Genomic DNA, 17902 nt, shown 5'->3' on the forward strand with positions numbered 1-17902 from the left:
AGATCCGGCCCGGAACGCCGGTTTGTGATTTTACAGGGGGCTTTCACACTGGCAATTTAGTCTGAAACAGAGCACACTCTGAATGTGAAAGCGGTCACCGCGGTACCGAACCCGAGACGACCTGTAGAAAGTGGTCCGAGTTCGGTTGCACTGGAACTGTGCTGCGATTCCCGTGAACGTGAACACGTTCAGGAAGTAAAGTGTTTTACCCAATAACATCATTAGTTTCCACAACACACGTGTAGCACAAGTGGCAGGGGAACGTTGTGGGACACAGAAGAGCTCCATTGCTGTGCATGATATCACCAAAATAATAAAACAACAAATCTGGCAAGTCGTGTGTTCTCCATGAGCGTTTGTGATGACTTAAGATGAACGCAAATGTACCGGGGTTCGATAGAATCAAGTGAGTCTGAAACCAGACCAATGCTGCGGGGGAACAAAACCATCACAGACACATTACAGGCCACCAGAGATCCTGGGTTCGGAGATTTGTGAAAATGGGCGGTAATGAATTGGGGGAGTAGACTCAAGGAGTTTAAAACAAACAAACAAACAAAAAAATCTAATCTAATGCACGTTTAATTCTCGGTGCATTTATTCTCCCAAACTGAACAGAAAAGTAAAAACAGTATTTAAATAATTCCACAAATACAGAAATACATGTTGAGATTTTTTATTATTATTATTACTTAACATTTGGCATCGGTTAAGGAGATTAACATAGATTTAATGTGGGCGAGTGTTCAAAAAACAAAAAAATAAGGAAATTCAATGATTTAGAGTAACTGTCTGATTTTATATATATCATACATTTACAGGAGGGTCCAGTGTTACTTTATCCCGGGGTTTAATCAGAGATTTGAACAAAACACAACAAAAAAAACCTGATGAATACATTTCACAGACAAAAATGATTTTAGTGCTTTAGCATATGTACACAGATTAGACTGCGCTGTAAATCCTTTCATAACGCTAACATTGTAGTCGATCCCTCAACAGTTTTACACACACACACGCACACACACACGCACGCATGCACACACACACACACGCACGCGCACACACACACACACGCACGCGCACACACACACACACGCACGCACGCACGCACGCACGCACACACACACACACACACACACACACACACACACACGCAGACACACAAACGAGCGAGCGAGCGTATGCACACCTCTTCCTCTCTCACTTTTTATTCCAGTTCTAGTGGGACTGGGCGATACTGGAGAAGTACTCCAGCATGTCCTGTATGGTGAAGTCCATGGTGATGCCTGAGCCGGGATAGCAGCGGTTTATCAGCCCCTCAAAGTGCTTATACTGCCGGATGAACTCGTCCTGCATGGAGTGCCACACCACCTAGTCAAAAGAAATTTATATTGAAACACATCATCAATGGTTTGTTTTTGGGCCCAACACCATTTATTTTATTTTCATCCTAGAAAAAAGCTGCATCATTATACTAAATTTAGGCTGCAAGCAGCAATTTATGGGCCGAAGCACCAAGGGCAGGGACGTAGGAAGGCATTTTAATTTGGGGCAGCATATGTGGCATGTGCTATGACTTCACACCCAAGTGATGTTCCAGGGAACTCAGAGCGGGGGGGGCACACGGGGTTCCAACCCATCGCAGGGCACAATCACACCCACAATACGGACAATTTGGAAATGCCAATCAGCCTTCAAACCATGTCTTTGGACTGGGGAAGGAAACGGGAATACACGGAGGAAAACCCTGGAGCACAAGGAGAATCTGCAAGCTCCGCACACTCAGGGCAGAGGCGGGATTCGAACCCCCAACCCCAGAGGTGTGAGGCAAACGTGCTAACCCTTAAGCCACCATGCAAGCCAAGGCATGTACACCATCACTGAACAGACATGTGAACACGATGTACAGTGGAATTATTCAACATTCCCTGTTTGTGTGGCGCAACAAATTAATTGATATCTCAAAACACATTTTAATACATTAAAAATATGTTCTCAATATAGCGTTACGGATATGCTGACATCATGCTGACAAAACTTGGAATGAAACCAATGAGCGCTCTAGGAGGAGTACAAAAAAGTTTGGTATATAAGTCAAGTGACAGCGCCATGGCAATAAATCACTAATTACATATTTATGTAACTCCATCGTCTAACATACATGTGAATTTTGCATTATGTTAGTCACTTTGCATTATGTACAGTGGAATTATGCCACACTTCCTGTTTGTGTGACATGATATTAATCGATCGCCTCGCCATGGCAACACCTTTTAAGATATTACAAGTTCCTTCGTAATGTAGCATCTTGGCTATCTTGACAAATTTGCTTGGAATCTGTTGAAGAGAGTGCTACCTGTCAAATTGTACAAAATCCAAAAATCTGACTTCCTGTTTGGCGGAGATAATGGATGCGATTGTAAAATTTGTGTCTTGACTCCCGAATTTGGTGTACGTAGGTGAAACCGAATTCCAACAATGAACCCCGGGGTCATGCCCAGGTCCAAGGTTTTACCAGACCCTGATAGCCAGCACTTCTGATGTGTGTGCCAAGATTTGTGAATTTTTTTAGCATGACAAGCACCTCAAAAATGACTAAAGAATAATGTTAATAATAATAATAATAATAATCCTAACATATACAATAGGATTCTTCGAACCCTTGGTGTTTGGGCCCCAATTCACTAATGGACAATAAAAGAAAAGTAAAATGCTTCCATGGGCCAAAATGAAATGGATTCGGATCACTCACTTGTAGAAGACTTTCTTCCTCACACAGGTGCTTGTCCACTTTCTTGTAGAGATTGTCCAGGCCTTTCTTCACCTCTTTTCCTGGGTATTCTTTAATCACCTTCCTCAGCTCCTGTTTGTTGAAAGCCAGCTGGTAGCTCACCTCCTCTTCCCTCACACCCTGAGCCACACGCGCCTCCACCCCCTCAAAGAAGAGCTACACACACACACACACACACACACAAAGTGAATACATTTATAGTACTTCTAATAGTTTTTTTTTTACTACGTCTCTTACACGAACCTTCACAGACAAAATAGAAATGAAATTTCAGTACAACTGAGATCACACTAACTCACAACTCTAATCTGCTGTGGTCATTTTCAGTGATTTTAGAAAGAAGAATTCCTGCAAATGTATTTTCCTTACGTTGAGTTTCACCAGTGGCTGGCCCAGCGAGTTAATAACATAATACTGAAGATGGTCTGTGTACTTCTGCTTGGCCTCCTTTCTCTCCGTCTCCAGACAGGAGATCTTGAGGCGTGAAAGAGTGGAGAATATGTGGTGGAAGTTCTCCATCATCACAACATCGCGGGGAGTTTTCTGACTCTCGTTGGCCACTTTCTCCACTGCTCCCGATCAGATACAGACACAATAATGAGCAGCTGATATTTATTCATATTCGCCCGAGTGTATTACAGATCAGAGCAAACGTATAGACTACCACAAACCACTTAAATCTGACTAAGTGATTTTTTATTTTGTGAAAAAATTAATCACATTTCTCCAATTATAAACAGCCAATCAATATATCCATTAAACAACAATGAACAATCTGACTGGGCTAAGAGTCTCACCGTTCATGAAGACAGCTCTGATGAGTTTGACGTACGCTTTATCCAGGTCACCTCGTCGCTCTGCGTTACGGAAAATGGTCTCAGCCAGTTCGGCAAATTCCTCAAAGCCTGTGACAAACGGCAGGATCCCCACTTTACTCTTCTTAGAGATCTTTACCTCCTCCATCTGCCTGATCTGACCAGACTGAGGGCAAAAATATACGCAAATGTGAAAACCCACAGCGCATTAACTTCGGCTTTATGTCATTATTATTTTATTATTATTATCTTTACCAAGGGTGCAAATAATTCTGGAGCTGACTGTAAAACGCTCCATAAGGTGTGAGAAGATAACGACCAACAGTTCTGAGAGAAAATCTAAATAACTATTTTCTGGCATTAACAGAGACTGATTACTTTATTCTACAATTCTTTCAGATTAAAGAACACTAAACTGTGTCACTACAGCATTGTTAGCTATCTAAGCTGCCTGTGACCCTCGACTCACAATACACTTGTCGAAGTTCCTCTTGACGGTGACCAGCACGTTGCCCAGTGTGGTGCTGAGGAAAGATGCGGGGTCCACGTTCTCAGCAGTCCACACATGATGGCTCATCTTCACCAGCATGTAGAGCGAGTTGAAGCTGTCGATTTTATCGCCCAGCGCGATAAGACTGTTAAGTTCTGTCTCGATGCTGTGGAAGATCTTATTCATCATCTGTCGCACCATGTCCTTGCTGAGAGTGCCAAAGAAGGAAAGAGGGGTTTTGAATAATTGTAGATGAAGGTGAAAGGAAAGTAAAAGCCAGAAAATCCCTCCATCCCTCCATTTTCAGTACCGCTTATCCTACACAGGGTCATGGGGAGCTTGGAGCCAATCCCAGGGAACTCGGGGCACAAGGTGGGGGACACCCTGGATGGGGTACCAACCCATCGCAGGGCACGATCACACACTAAGAACAATTTAGAGATGTCAATCAGCCTACAACTGAGCCTCAGTCTTTGGAATGGGGAGGAAACCCCTGAAGCATGGGGGGAACCTGCAAACTCTGCACACACCAGGCAGAAGAGGAATTTGAACTCCCAACCCTGAAGGTGTGACGCAAACATGCTCACCACTAAGCCACCATCAGAAAAATAAAAAAGTCAAATGAATATTGGGCTGGATGTCACAAAGACTAAAACTGGATACGGAACACGTTGGCTAAATACGGATTGACAATCTCTTCCATGATGAAGTACTGTACGAGTGGGGAGATACAAGTGCTCACTTACTCTGATGATATGGAGTGTCTGTGCTCGCTGGTTGGTCTGGACTGAAGCGTTCCATCAAGGTCATCCAGGGTTTCTCCCTAATGAACATCCATAATAATATTGGTATGCAGCTTAAACTCACCAAAAAGACACACACACACACACACACACACACACACACACATTAGAGGTCGACCGATTTTGACACATTAGTGGATTTTACCGATGACTAAGTCGGGCGGTATCTGCCGATAACCGATTAATCACCGATAGTTTTTAAAATTGATACTGAATGAAAACATAACACTCAGAGTAAAATATTGCTGAACTTTATTACAAAAATAAACAGTTTTGACTGTACCGTGAAAATGTACTATACTTTTTTAAAATTAAATAAATATTAATATATATTAAATATTAATACATATTAAAGTGAATGAAAGATATAGATCCAAACTGAACCAAAAAGTAACACTCAAAATAACAAATAAAAATAGAGCCCTACAAATTCAATAAAAAAAAAAAAACACTTCAAATAACACAACAAAATTAGTCAGTGATGGTTTTTATTTCGCCGCTAGAGGCCACTCTCGTACTGTATAATGACGGCGGACCCTTCTCAGCTTCTCAGTTGCAGACGCAACCAGGAAAAACTATCAGTGTGGATTTTTGCTGATAACTGATAGTTCCAGCAGTCGTTTATCTGAGCTGATTAATCAGCAAAACCAATGAATCTGTCAACCTCTAATATATACATACACCCGCACGCATGCACACACACCTGAGCTGCTGCTGGCTGATGCTGCAGTTTAAAGAACTTGCTGATGAAATCCTGTTCAGCCAGACACAGAGGCTCCAACTCACTGAGGACCTGCTCGAAGATCTACATACACAAACACAGACAATTCAAATTCACCTTAAACACCAACATGTTCAGTTGAATACAATAAACTACTCCAAAGTCCAAAGCAAATGTGTCAAGGATCATGATCACTCCAAAACCATGGCACTTATTCTGAAAGGTATTACTCTAAGAGGTCATGTTAATCATTCCTGAGCATATCAACTATGGAATTAATTAAGTACAAATAAAACACAACTGACCATGAACTTGTAGGGAAATAATCAATGACGGGTTGGTGGGATGTGGCCTGACGCAAAAGGGGAGTTACTTTAAGCACTACGAATTTGATTCTGTTCTAATAACAGCACTTCCTGAAGCGTTTATACCATAGCTGTTTGCAGATGATTACCTGACAATTTTGAATTTATTATCAAGCATCATGTCACTCTTTAACCATTTATAATTACATTTAATGATACTGAACATCAATGAGACAAGTTAGGTCCTGTTATCACTTACATTATAGCAGCTATAACGGAACCTCTCTTATAATAAGAGAAAATACGCAGCTTTTCATGTTTTCTGAGAAACCTGGAAGCACAACACCCTCAGTCCTGAAGACTGTCCTTTGGTGGAAAACATTCAACACCAGAGCTTCCTTCCATAATTATTAAACACACATCTCCTTATTACTGATTATACATTTTTTCTTTGTTTAGGGATAAATTATGTGGAGTGTCCACTACACAAATCACCGTGAACTGTTACTATAGAAATGATAACGTATTAAAGCCAGTGCACTGATATAAACCTGTGCTTTACTGTTATAGAAAACTAAATCGACACCTTCTGACCAATCAGATTTAAGCTTCAACAGCACTGTGGTAGCCTAACCTTATTAACCTGCAGTTCTTGTCTGGTTTTCCACTGAAGCTAAGCAGGGTTGAGCGGAGCCAGCATCTGGATGGGAGACCTCCAGAGGAAAACTAAGGTCACTGCTGGAAGTGGTATTAGGGAGGCCAGCAGGGGGCACTCACCCTGTGGTCTGTGTGGGTCCTAATGCCCTAGTATAGTGAGAGGGACACTATACTGTAGAAACAACACTGTCTTTGGGATGAGACGTTAAACCGCAGTCCTGACTCTCTGTGATCATTAAAAATCCTAGGACACTCATTGTAAAAGAGTATAATTCCTGGTGTAATTCCCCCACTGGCCCTTCTCTATCATGGCCCCGGTCTCTGAATTGGCTACATCACTGTCTCCTCTCCACTAATAGCTGGTAGGTGTTCTGGCGCACTATGGCTGCCGTCACATCATCCAGGTGGATGCTACACACTAGTACATACTGTGTAAAGAGCTTTGAGTGTCTAGAAAAGCACTATATAAATGTAACTGTAGCTAACTAACACAGACTATAACAGAATTTCTGTCCTTGCCTTGTCAAACTTGGTCCTGTCAGCCACATCCAGGTCTGAGGCAGACATGTTGCCCATGTCCAGCAATGATGAGGACTGTGAGCGACGACTGTTGGAACTACTCACAGCCAACTTGTTGAGACTGGAAGTGGAGCCAGTGAGCTTCCCTGAACTCCCATGAAGACCTGAGAGAGTCCCAGAGAAGATAAGGCATTCAGAGAGGGAGAAGAGAGAGACACACACACACACCCCCACTGATACAGCACTACAGAGTACTACACCTAATAACAAACAATGGCCTATACTTCCTAATCGTACATATTTACGCCATTATCTTATTTACGACTCTGGCTATATACTATTCAGAAGACAATAACCATATTCACAATATAGCATGTAGGTTACAATTAAAGCATTATTTAGTCTGAAATATGTTTTCCATATTCAAGTCTATTTCTTTTAACTACATGTGACTTTCATCCCCAAAAATTCCCTGTTAATAGTATACTGATTGGACAGGAATGATGTTGACGCCTCCGTGTGCTCACAGTTCACTGAAACGTACAAATCAGACCTCAGTCTTACGTGAAATGACACTGTGAACAGCTCGTAATGAACAAATCATTTGAGGTTAGTCTGACCTTCATACATTGTGTAAAGCTCAGCAAACAAATGTCTAGCCAAAGACACATACGCACATACACGTGTGACAAGCATGAGTTGTTGAAAATAATGCACGTAAATCTATGTGTGCAGAAACACAAAGCTTAGAAAGAGATGTGTTGTATCTTTAAACATGTTCCTTCTAGTCAGTAACTCACTGAAAACAAAGCATATATATATATATATATACATACACACACACATACATATACACATATATATATACATATATATACATACATATATATACATACATATATACATATGTGTGTGTGTGTGTGTATATATATGTATGAGGTGTATTTTGGCACTTAGAGAAAATGAAGCGTTGAAAGATGCGTGCTGCGTGGTACTTACTTTCCGTCTCCTGTTTGAGAGCGCTCTCTTTCCGAGGAAGCGTGGCTGCAGGCCAGTTAGAAAGGCAGGCATCAGAGACAGAGACACGTTAGGCTCATGACATGCAGTGGGACTCAGGGGTTAGGGGTTAGACATGAGGTCAATAGATATATACAATGACGTGCGCTGCCGAGTTTGAGTTGGTTTTCCAAGCCCATGGCTGCTTGAAAACAAAATTCTCCAGCGTTTTGTTTTCCACACGACAGAGACGCAAAGTCGAGTTATCTCCATTTGATGGTGAACGCCGTACTAGGAATTTATTATAAACTAAAGCTTTATTAGAGTCCTAATTGTCTTTTACTATATAGATATTAGCACAGCAATTCAATTAGGGCTGCAACAACTAATAAACAAAATCAATCAGTCCCTCTAGGATCTTTGCGATTTTAACACAAAATCCGAGGAAACGCTATATTCGCAGGAGCTTGCAATATTTAAAAATTACCACAGATTTTGAGCCAAGACGTGTCATGTGACGTCATCACGACGCGCATTCAGCCAAAGCCCTCTTCGATTCACGTGCGTCAAACATGAGCACAGCTAAAAGGTCTCATTTACCAACAAACATCACTGCGAAAGAGCATGCAAAATGATTTTTTTTCCAAAAAAAAGTCAATTCACTGATTCCAGGCTTTGAAAACTATAAGTCAATGCTTTGGAGTGGATTCCAGGCACCGAGGATGTCTCCCCCCCCCCAGTTAGCATCGGAGGACAGACGTGATATTTATTTGGCCTTTTCCTCCCAATTTGTTTGGCAAGAAATGAACAATTCAGCGCTTGAAATGGAGGTACGACATATAAGTTGATGCGAAATGCTGTAAAGAAATATATTTACTTAAATATTCTCGGAAAAATCCATACGTTATTTGATCATCAAAATACTTAGTTAGTTGCAGCCCTAAATTCAAATAATATTCACAATTATAATTAACCTTAACTTGCATCACCAAACCTTCGACTGAGACGGAGATAAATACATCACTGTATTATAAACATAGCAAATTAATCTAAATAATCTGGTATGCTTGAGAGATATTAATCATTGTGATTGCAGGTATTTTAAGGCACGCCAGACAGTTTAACCTCCCAAAATGTTTACTCCAAGACTCATAATGAGTTGTTAGCAATTCAGATCTGTCTGTCCAGAACGACACTAATGCTTTTGACCTCAACAAACTAAAGTGTGTTTTTTTCGTTAAGAGCAACATCAGTGCAAGCAATGACAACTGTATCTTCTGTATTACATCAGAGTCAGACAAATGCACGGATGCAAGCCAAAGACAATGCGGCGCAACACAGGACAGACGACGAGCACAAACTGGATGACGCAGAATTTGCATAATGAAGAAAACACTTAAAATAGACATGAATCTTACCAAACTTTCCTTTCCCTTCTTTGGTGGTTCCTGCCATTTTGATTTTTGCAACCTCAAAGAAGTCTTTGATTTCTCTCTCATACAATCTAGTCATGTAGTCCACATAGGTCTATTAAATATGAGGGGGAAGAGACAGAAGATGCTTAATTTATTGTTACTAGAAAATGTTCTTTAAAAAAAATGTGCATGGTGATAAAGTGATCACATGGATTTAATCTCAATCCCAGATTATTAGGATGATGATGATGATGATGATGATGATGCACGTGATGAAGAAATGCTCACCCTGGACAGGCCCTCGTACTTCTCTCTCTGTGTGTTCTTCAGCCACTCCATCAGTTTTGCGTATCTGAGCAGGTCTCGGTGTAGCGGGCTGTGCTTGGGCAGGGTCAGCTCTGCTGTGTGCTGAGACAGCGTCGAGCTCTGATCATGACCCTACACACATGCAGATACACACACAATGGTAAAAAAAACAACAACAACAAAAACACAAGTGCATGAAGAGCATATGCACTACAAGTGTCTGAAGACATCACTGTAAGAAATTATTTGTTAATGGCAACAAGCAAACCTACAGGGATGATCTTATGATGATCTAAAAAACACAGGCAGTTAGTCTGAACTAACATTCCCTTGCAGTCAGTCTTTCATCCTTGTAAGGGAATCAGAGCTACTTTCCTGAAACACTGGCACACATGCTTTGCTTTCTCAAATCGAACAGCGTGCTTTCTGACTTTCTTTCCCCACGCAGACACTTCTAACCTCTGGCTCGACTTCACATCCAGCAGCTACCGGGCCGTATTCAGAGTCGAGTGAAGTGTGAGTGTGAGAAGAACAAAATGCACCTGTTAGTATTCGGACCTCGAAATGAATCGCACAGTGGCGCAAGATGTGTGCGTATCGTGACCGAGATTCGACGTTACCCGACAAACAAGCCGTGAGGGCACGCGTTTTTTTTTTTCTTTCGTGCAGACTTAAGCTCCCAAAGAAAGAAAAGCCACAAAGAAAGGCTGTATTTATTAACACGAGAGTTTATAGGACACTCGCGCAGCACTGCATGATGTACAAAGGGGCTTTGAATGTATTCAGAACCCTTCCATTTTGCACGTTTTACTGTTATTATAGGTTTAATTGAAGATTGATTAAAAAGGTTTGATAAGGGGCTGAATACTTATCTAATTGAGAGATTTCAGTTTTTGATTTTGAATAAATTTTGCAAAAAAAATAAAAAATATATATATATATTCTCATTTGTCATTATGGTTTATTGTGTGTAGTCTGATGGGGAAAAATGGAAATTGAATCCATTTTAAATTAAATCTATAGCACAATAAAGCGTGCAAAAAACTAAAGGGGTTGTGTTGTGTTAGAGGACAGTGTATAAATGACTAATTTTGTTTCTATTTCTGATTTTGATGCTTCGTCTGCTTCTTAATGTAGTAGTATCTGCTGTACATATTAAAGCCTATCAGGCAACTAAAGTTGGGGGACTTCAGACAATCGACCTCAACATATTCACAACACATTAGGATACTAATACCTGCTTTTTTCTTTTTACATTAATCAATTTAAAACTTTTTACATGATCAATTTCATGTAATCCTATTAGTCTATATGTCATTTTTTGCTTTTGCTACACCATCTTGCAACTGATCGCAAAAAATCTGATCAACTTTCAGTTCTCCTACATTTTCTTTCACTATTGTTTTTCCTGCAATATCAGTTCGAATTTGTTTCAGGTTTAAAGGCAACTGCTTATTTATTTATTTATTAATTTTTACATTTAAAAAAAGTCCTACCCTAAGGTCACTTCTTGCATGAAATGGTCATTTCGATAATCTGAATGCTCATAAAATGAACCCACACTGCACTACTCTGTATATGTTTATCTTTACATTTAGGGCATTTTGGCAGACACCCTTATCCAGAGCAACTTACATTTATCTCATTTATACAACTGAGCAACTGAGGGTTAAGGGCCTTGCTCAAGGGCCCAAAAGTGGTAACTTGGCAGTGCTGGGGCTTGAACCTTCTGATCAGTTACCCAGAGCATTTAACCATTGAGCCTTTAACCACTGAGCCACCACTGCTCCATCTTTCTCCTTGTATAACTCTGAATATGGCCCACAGTTATAGCATGCAGTGTCTTTTTTTTTTTTTTAAATACTCCTCAAAAGTATTTCACGACACGTACCCAGGAGATATAAAAAGCAGTTCTCACTGAACAAAACAATGCAGTGCTTTTTTTAAGAACGTTAAATTCAGACAGAGCCTGCTGGTGGTGGTACTGGTGAGTTCATGGGCTGGTAGACATCCTGAGATGTATAAGACACCACACACATGCTTCTGTGGAAGCAAGGACATTCGATGGATGTTAGTGGAGGCAGTGAAGATCACACGTTCGGTTAGAGTGGGCGGGTCAAACGGGGGGAGCGTGTACTCACAGGGAGTGACAGACAGGACGACCTATAGAACTGAGGAATGGTCATTTTGAAGTGACTGAAGTGGTTGAACTAAGAGTGAAGCGGGGTAGCACAGAGAGACAGAACAGTTCAGAACAGCAGCAGACTGATCACAGAACGAAGAACATGAATCAGAATAGGAAAACAGTCACAGACTAGGTGGAAAAAAGGAACATGAACAGGGCTTAATTAAGCAAAAGAGTTAAGAAATGTGTGCACATTGACCGTTACCTGGTGCACAAACACATTGTTGAGGTGGTTGGTGAGGCGACGGGCAAAATTGTCTCGGAGATCAGCAAACAGACGCTGTTGCTGCTGCACGGCCTGCAGCCTATCATGACCTGACACACACATACACACACACACACACACATTACATTTATTCCATTTATTCACTTAGCAGACGCTTTTATCCAAAGCGACTTACAAATGAGAAAAAGACAAGTAAAGCGATATATCAAGCAGAGAACAATACAAGTAGTGCTACCATACAAGATCTTTAATTGAGTTCCAGAAGAAACACACACACACACACAACATTTGAAACCACAGCATGTTACATGTCATGCATGCTCATCCATGATCACTCTGGCCATTGCCTTCAGACATGCACATCTCCTCCTCGAAACACTTTTACATGATGCAATCTTGAACTTTCTCAAAATTTCACCCAGAAGTCCTACAATATCTGATTTTTTTCTCTCTGTTTAATATGCGTATTTGTCTTTGTTGTGCTGTTCTGTGGATGTTTCAGACACACACCTGGTCGGAGTGCTACGTTCATACACTGCAGCAGAGCCTCGGAGGCATTGATGCAGGCCTCGATACCTTTAGGAGATGACAGGTCTCCTTCCTGTAGAGCTCTGATATGCCCTTTTGACAGATCCATATAGTTCTGCAAAGAGAAAGATTCATGAACAAAGTCTTTAACGTTCTGAGACTGCCTACTGACTGCGAGATGCGACATGGCTCCGACATTAACCATGGCCTTGTTAGCAAATATCTCTTGTGTCCATTGTGTCAAATATCTGTTGGGAAAACAATTGAAATTGAACTACATCTAATGTTTCTATAATTTCTCTCTATTTGTCTGATAGTTAATGTACTGATTTTCATTGCTGCACTGTGATTGGACTGCTGAAACAAAGATAGTGTCTTTACACCATCATCCATCACCCCCAACAGCACAGCTCCCATGGCTCCTCACCACCAGAAACTGGATCTCGTCAAGGAGCTTTCCGTTGTTGGTTTTGCTGATCTGAATGAGCCGGTTGCTCTGGGAGATCTGGTCCATCTGCTCCTTGACACTCTGCAGCATTTCCTCATAGCTCAGGAGCTTTCCCTCGATGGCATCCACCTCGGACAACGCCTCATCCAGCAGCTGCATCAGGATGTTCACTTGCTTCTCCGACGCCATGATTGACTGGATGTTTGCCTGGATGGGTGGGGAAATGGTTAACAAGAAATAATGAATAGGAAACATGCCCAAAAAAAAGGCCTCCAGGTACTCACCCCATCCAGGACCTGCAGCTCTCGGGAAAGTTTATCAGCGAAGGCCTCGGCGTTGGAGATGGCGTACTCACACACCTCCATCATGTTCTCAATGTCCTGCTCCTCCCGTGTGTTCAGTTCTTGGTAGTCGTCCAGAACGTCCTCATCACCGCCGGCAACGCTCTGACTCTCACCACTAGGGACTGACTCTGAGGAAGAGGCATGTGTTATAGCGCTAATACAAGATATCTACAAGTAAACTGTTACATGTACAGCACACACACATACTTTGTTAGGGAGTGCACATAATGTGTAGAGTAGAATTGTAATTATTATTAGGGTTGAAATGTAGATGTTTCAGGGAACGGGACTGTTGAAAACAATTTTTAAATACACACACACACACATCTGTCAGCTTTCTTTGTGCACAGATTAATGTCAAACAACTCTTGCTATATGAAGGTGAATTCAAACAGACAAAAACCATCAAGGGTACGCTCCAACTCAATGAGGGGGGAAAAAGGAAAATGAAAATATGAATGGCAATGGAGAATGGAGACAAAGGAGGAAAAGCAGGTACTGTACCAACCTTCAGGGAGCTCTGGCCAGTGAGAGATTTAAGGAGAAGAGTGCAGAAGAGAGGTTATAAAGCATTATAAAGCCACTTAGTGAAAGAGGAAAGGGAGAGAGAGAGAGAGAGAGAGAGAGAGAGAGAGAGTCTTTAATCAGGCAAACTAGGTTCACTTTGGCTGCATCAACAGACTCTTAATTTCATTCATTCTACATGCTGCACCTATTAGTCATGTACTGATATTTTTCATAACAAATGCTTACACTGTTACTATAATACATGCATACTGGAAGTTCCACAATCCCACCACCACTTTAGTTATGAACTGATGTACATGCACATGCTATTACTCCTTAGCACCAGTAGGGGCAGTAGTGAGTGATGCAAACCAAGGCTCTACCTTCCAGCAGCTGGGGGCTGACGTTAACGAATTCCACTTTCTTCCTCAGGTAGCGCTGGTTCAGCTTCCAGATGCAGGAAATGAAGGAGTTCTTCTCCGCCGTGCTGCTGGCCACCCAGCGATACACCTTCTCAAAGTGTAGGTCAAACTCCGGGTTCTCCTACAGAGGGAGGGGAGACAACGAGAAAAAGTGAGTTACAGCAAGATTTATTACGAATGATAAAAACATGTGAAACATTTAATATGGCTAGAAAACACACACTGTCACTTCCAAGACTCTTTTTCCTGCTATAATCTTTAAATCCCAATCCTAATGATTATACGCTATAGTATAGTGCAATTCCTCTTAAGCATTAGTTACAACAGATTTATACCCTGCTATTTTGCTCTCTGGTGTAGAGGGAAAGAAGAAAAAAAAAATCAGGCAAATATGAGTGTCCTTGGTGTTATTCTGAAGTGAGTGTATTGATATCACACCATGTTTGCTCAAATCCTAATCCTTTCCCTATTTAAATGAGGCACATTTTCATTTCATGTTCAAGTTGGCCAGTGTTTAGTCTGAAACAGGTATCTGTATATACTGGAGAGTACATGTAATTTATAATATTGTAGTGTTTGATTTGTGCATACTGCAAAAAAAACAGCCAAATTATATTAGCGTCAATAGACCAAACCAAACAAAAGTTTTCTGCCAGATTTTCGTAAAAAGCTTATTGGTTGATCAGCCATATAGACCAAAGCGGGTTCCCAACACAGCTCATTTGCATTTATTCACGCCCACAAAACTCAAGTACACAGACAGCTGGGTTTTTGTACAATCAGGGTAAAGCCTGAAAGACATAAGTGAGTCACTTCTATGCTAATAAACATATTTAATCATATATATATATATATATATATATATATATATATATATATATATATATAAAATAAGCGAGCACTTAATCTTCCTTCAGCTGAGGAGTTTGTTTACGGCTTTGCGCCAGGTTTACAGGTTTACATTAGTTAGTCTTCTTTGTGCGTAATTTACAGTCAGGAGCACAAGTAAGATACAAACGTTTTCCCCAAATTTACAGGATTTTTATAATAATACCTAAAGCAGGTAAAGAGCAGGCAGACATAAAATACAAACTGAGACTGGTATAAGACTGGTATAAGGCTGAAATTTTCCATTCCCTCACACCCCATCACCTAAACTTTACCTTGGTTGCATCTTTGGCGTCCACCTCTGACAAGTCACGGAGCTCCCAGGCCATCTGTCTCTTGTAGAAATCTCCTTTGTCTGACTTCTTCACTTTCACCACCCTCACCTGCACGGGACGCTCCGTTGTGACTAACAACCAAAAAGAACAACGAATTTAACCAATCATAACAGAGCATCAGTTAAGGTTATTATCTACATCTACTGCATCCACTGTTTAGACTCGTTACATGGTCTGTGCTTCAGCGATATTGCAGTGCTAATGTGAAACAAGGCTAATGTCAGATCAGTGCAGAAGGTCAGGCACAGGTTCGAGGTTTTATTGCCTACCAGTGGCACACAAGAAACAGTTCTTCTTCTTCTTCCCCGCCTTGCAGACGTTGACGATGCTGAGCAGGCGCTCATCGTTGGGAGTAAAAATATCCCTCTGGAGAGCATGCTTTATGGCGGTCATTCTGCTTCCTGGAAAATAATATACTTTTACTTTGTAGATTCAACGCAGAAATATTACAATGCCAAGAATAAAGTTGTTAAGACAAAAAAAAAGACCATTTAACATTCCGTTAACCCTTTAATGTATAAATTATTTATAAGCATATCCAGATTTTTTTATTACTGTAAAAAAAACAACTAAATTAAACACGATATGAATTTTGACTACATCTAAATATTATACTATATTATATATATATTTTTAAAAAGGCCCTGTGTAAGAATGCCAATAATAATACTACTACTACTACTACTAATAATAATAATAATAATAATAATAATAATAAAAACAAACATAATACCTGAAAAACAAAAACAACAAAATCAATCAGGTCTAAAATAATCAATCAGTGTTAAAGACTAAACTATAGACATGATTATAGAACATGTTTACTATAATTCGAGAAGATAATGACATTTTTGACAGACATAAAGCAATATTTTGACATGTACAACATTTACACTACACACTTCTACAGGATGGTCAGTAAAACCTAACCCACAGCTCATTTCCTTATTAAAACTGCACACATTGTACCCGAGACTACATTTACTACCGTTTACTGCTCTTTATAGTATACGTTTAATGTCGAAACATTTCATTGCATTATTTTCGAAGGCGTCTTTGCTCTACAGCATTTCATACAGTACTGTATATGTATGTGTACAGTACAGATATAGCAGAGGCATGATGCAGCAAGAACCACAAACAGTTTCCTAAATATTTTCCTTATATTTATATATATATAAAAGAGAGACTTAAATTCACTGTCTGTATGGAATATTATTTATATTTATAAGGGATATTTCTTTTCATTAGTGTAGACCTTCATGTTTGTTTGTTTTTCTATCCTTGGACAGGACTGGAAACATCAGTAACTCAATGAATTTGTTTTTTATTTAGTAGGGAAGTAAACAACTAACAAATTTCTGGGTCTGAAAAACATCCTGTTGGGATTATAATGTATGAATTACCAAACACAAACCTGTCAGAACTACACAGCTAAACGTTCCTACTAAACCCTGTACCACTATTAGTGCATTATTTTACTGTATTACTGTAGACTTAGCAATAGCAATAACAGCTACTATTAATTATAACCGGCTAGTCAGTCTGGACATTTAGCGAAACCGGATATGGAAAAGACCAGTTGGATTAGCTTACCTCGAAACAGACCTGTGCAGCGGAAATATTGTGAACTGCAAGCTTTCTGCTTTAGTTATTATATCTCTATTTATTTACGCATAATTATTTCCAATGAAACCAATATCTGTTTAAGGGACACGACCTAAACACACAACAGCTCCTCTTCCGGTTAGACCTTACTGAAAACACACACAGGAATAATCCTGACTTCCTGGTTCAGCGCCTCCTACCGGCTCGGATCAGTACTGCTAATACATAGACACCCCACCACTTTATTAGGTACACCTCAGCTAATGTGGCACGTGGCAGCAAAGCAATGCATTACATCAAACAGATACAGGTCAAGAGCTTCAGTTAATGGTAAATGGTCTGCTGTGCACTTATATAGTGGTTCTACAAAGCGCTTTCTCATTCACTCACACACACACACACACACACACACACACACACCAGTGGCTGCAGAGCTGCCATGCAAGGCTGCCATGGATCCCAGGATCAACTTGTGGTTCAGTGTCTTGCCCAAGGACACTTCGGCATGTGGAGACATGAGGATTCAAACCGCCAACCCTACAATTAGTGGGCAACCTGCTCTAAAATATAACCCTGAGCCACAGCCGCCC

At 40.5% G+C, this 17902-nt stretch overlaps 1 protein-coding gene across 2 annotated transcripts; it reads right to left on the reverse strand.

Annotated features, from left to right (window-relative positions):
- Positions 1-660: 660 nt before the first annotated feature.
- On the reverse strand, positions 661-17543 carry exoc1 (exocyst complex component 1). 2 transcript variants are annotated; one of them, XM_053614368.1, is made up of 19 exons: positions 17301-17543; positions 15974-16105; positions 15645-15775; positions 14443-14602; positions 13493-13680; positions 13188-13415; positions 12743-12875; positions 12212-12321; positions 9804-9953; positions 9519-9627; positions 8104-8148; positions 7105-7268; positions 5606-5707; positions 4846-4922; positions 4079-4307; positions 3592-3775; positions 3164-3363; positions 2756-2950; positions 661-1374 (listed from the first exon to the last, which is right to left on the reverse strand). In XM_053614368.1, exons 2-19 carry the CDS (start codon positions 16095-16097, stop codon positions 1222-1224), a joined length of 2682 nt encoding a protein of 893 aa, XP_053470343.1. In that variant the 5' UTR covers positions 16098-16105; positions 17301-17543; the 3' UTR covers positions 661-1221. The 2 variants fall into 2 exon arrangements, with proteins under 2 accessions (XP_053470343.1, XP_053470344.1); XM_053614369.1 differs by lacking the exon at positions 8104-8148 and having other exon boundaries at positions 17301-17542.
- Positions 17544-17902: the final 359 nt, after the last annotated feature.

Source organism: Ictalurus furcatus, chromosome 25 (genome assembly GCF_023375685.1).
Source record: "Ictalurus furcatus strain D&B chromosome 25, Billie_1.0, whole genome shotgun sequence".
Lineage (NCBI taxonomy): Eukaryota > Metazoa > Chordata > Actinopteri > Siluriformes > Ictaluridae > Ictalurus > Ictalurus furcatus.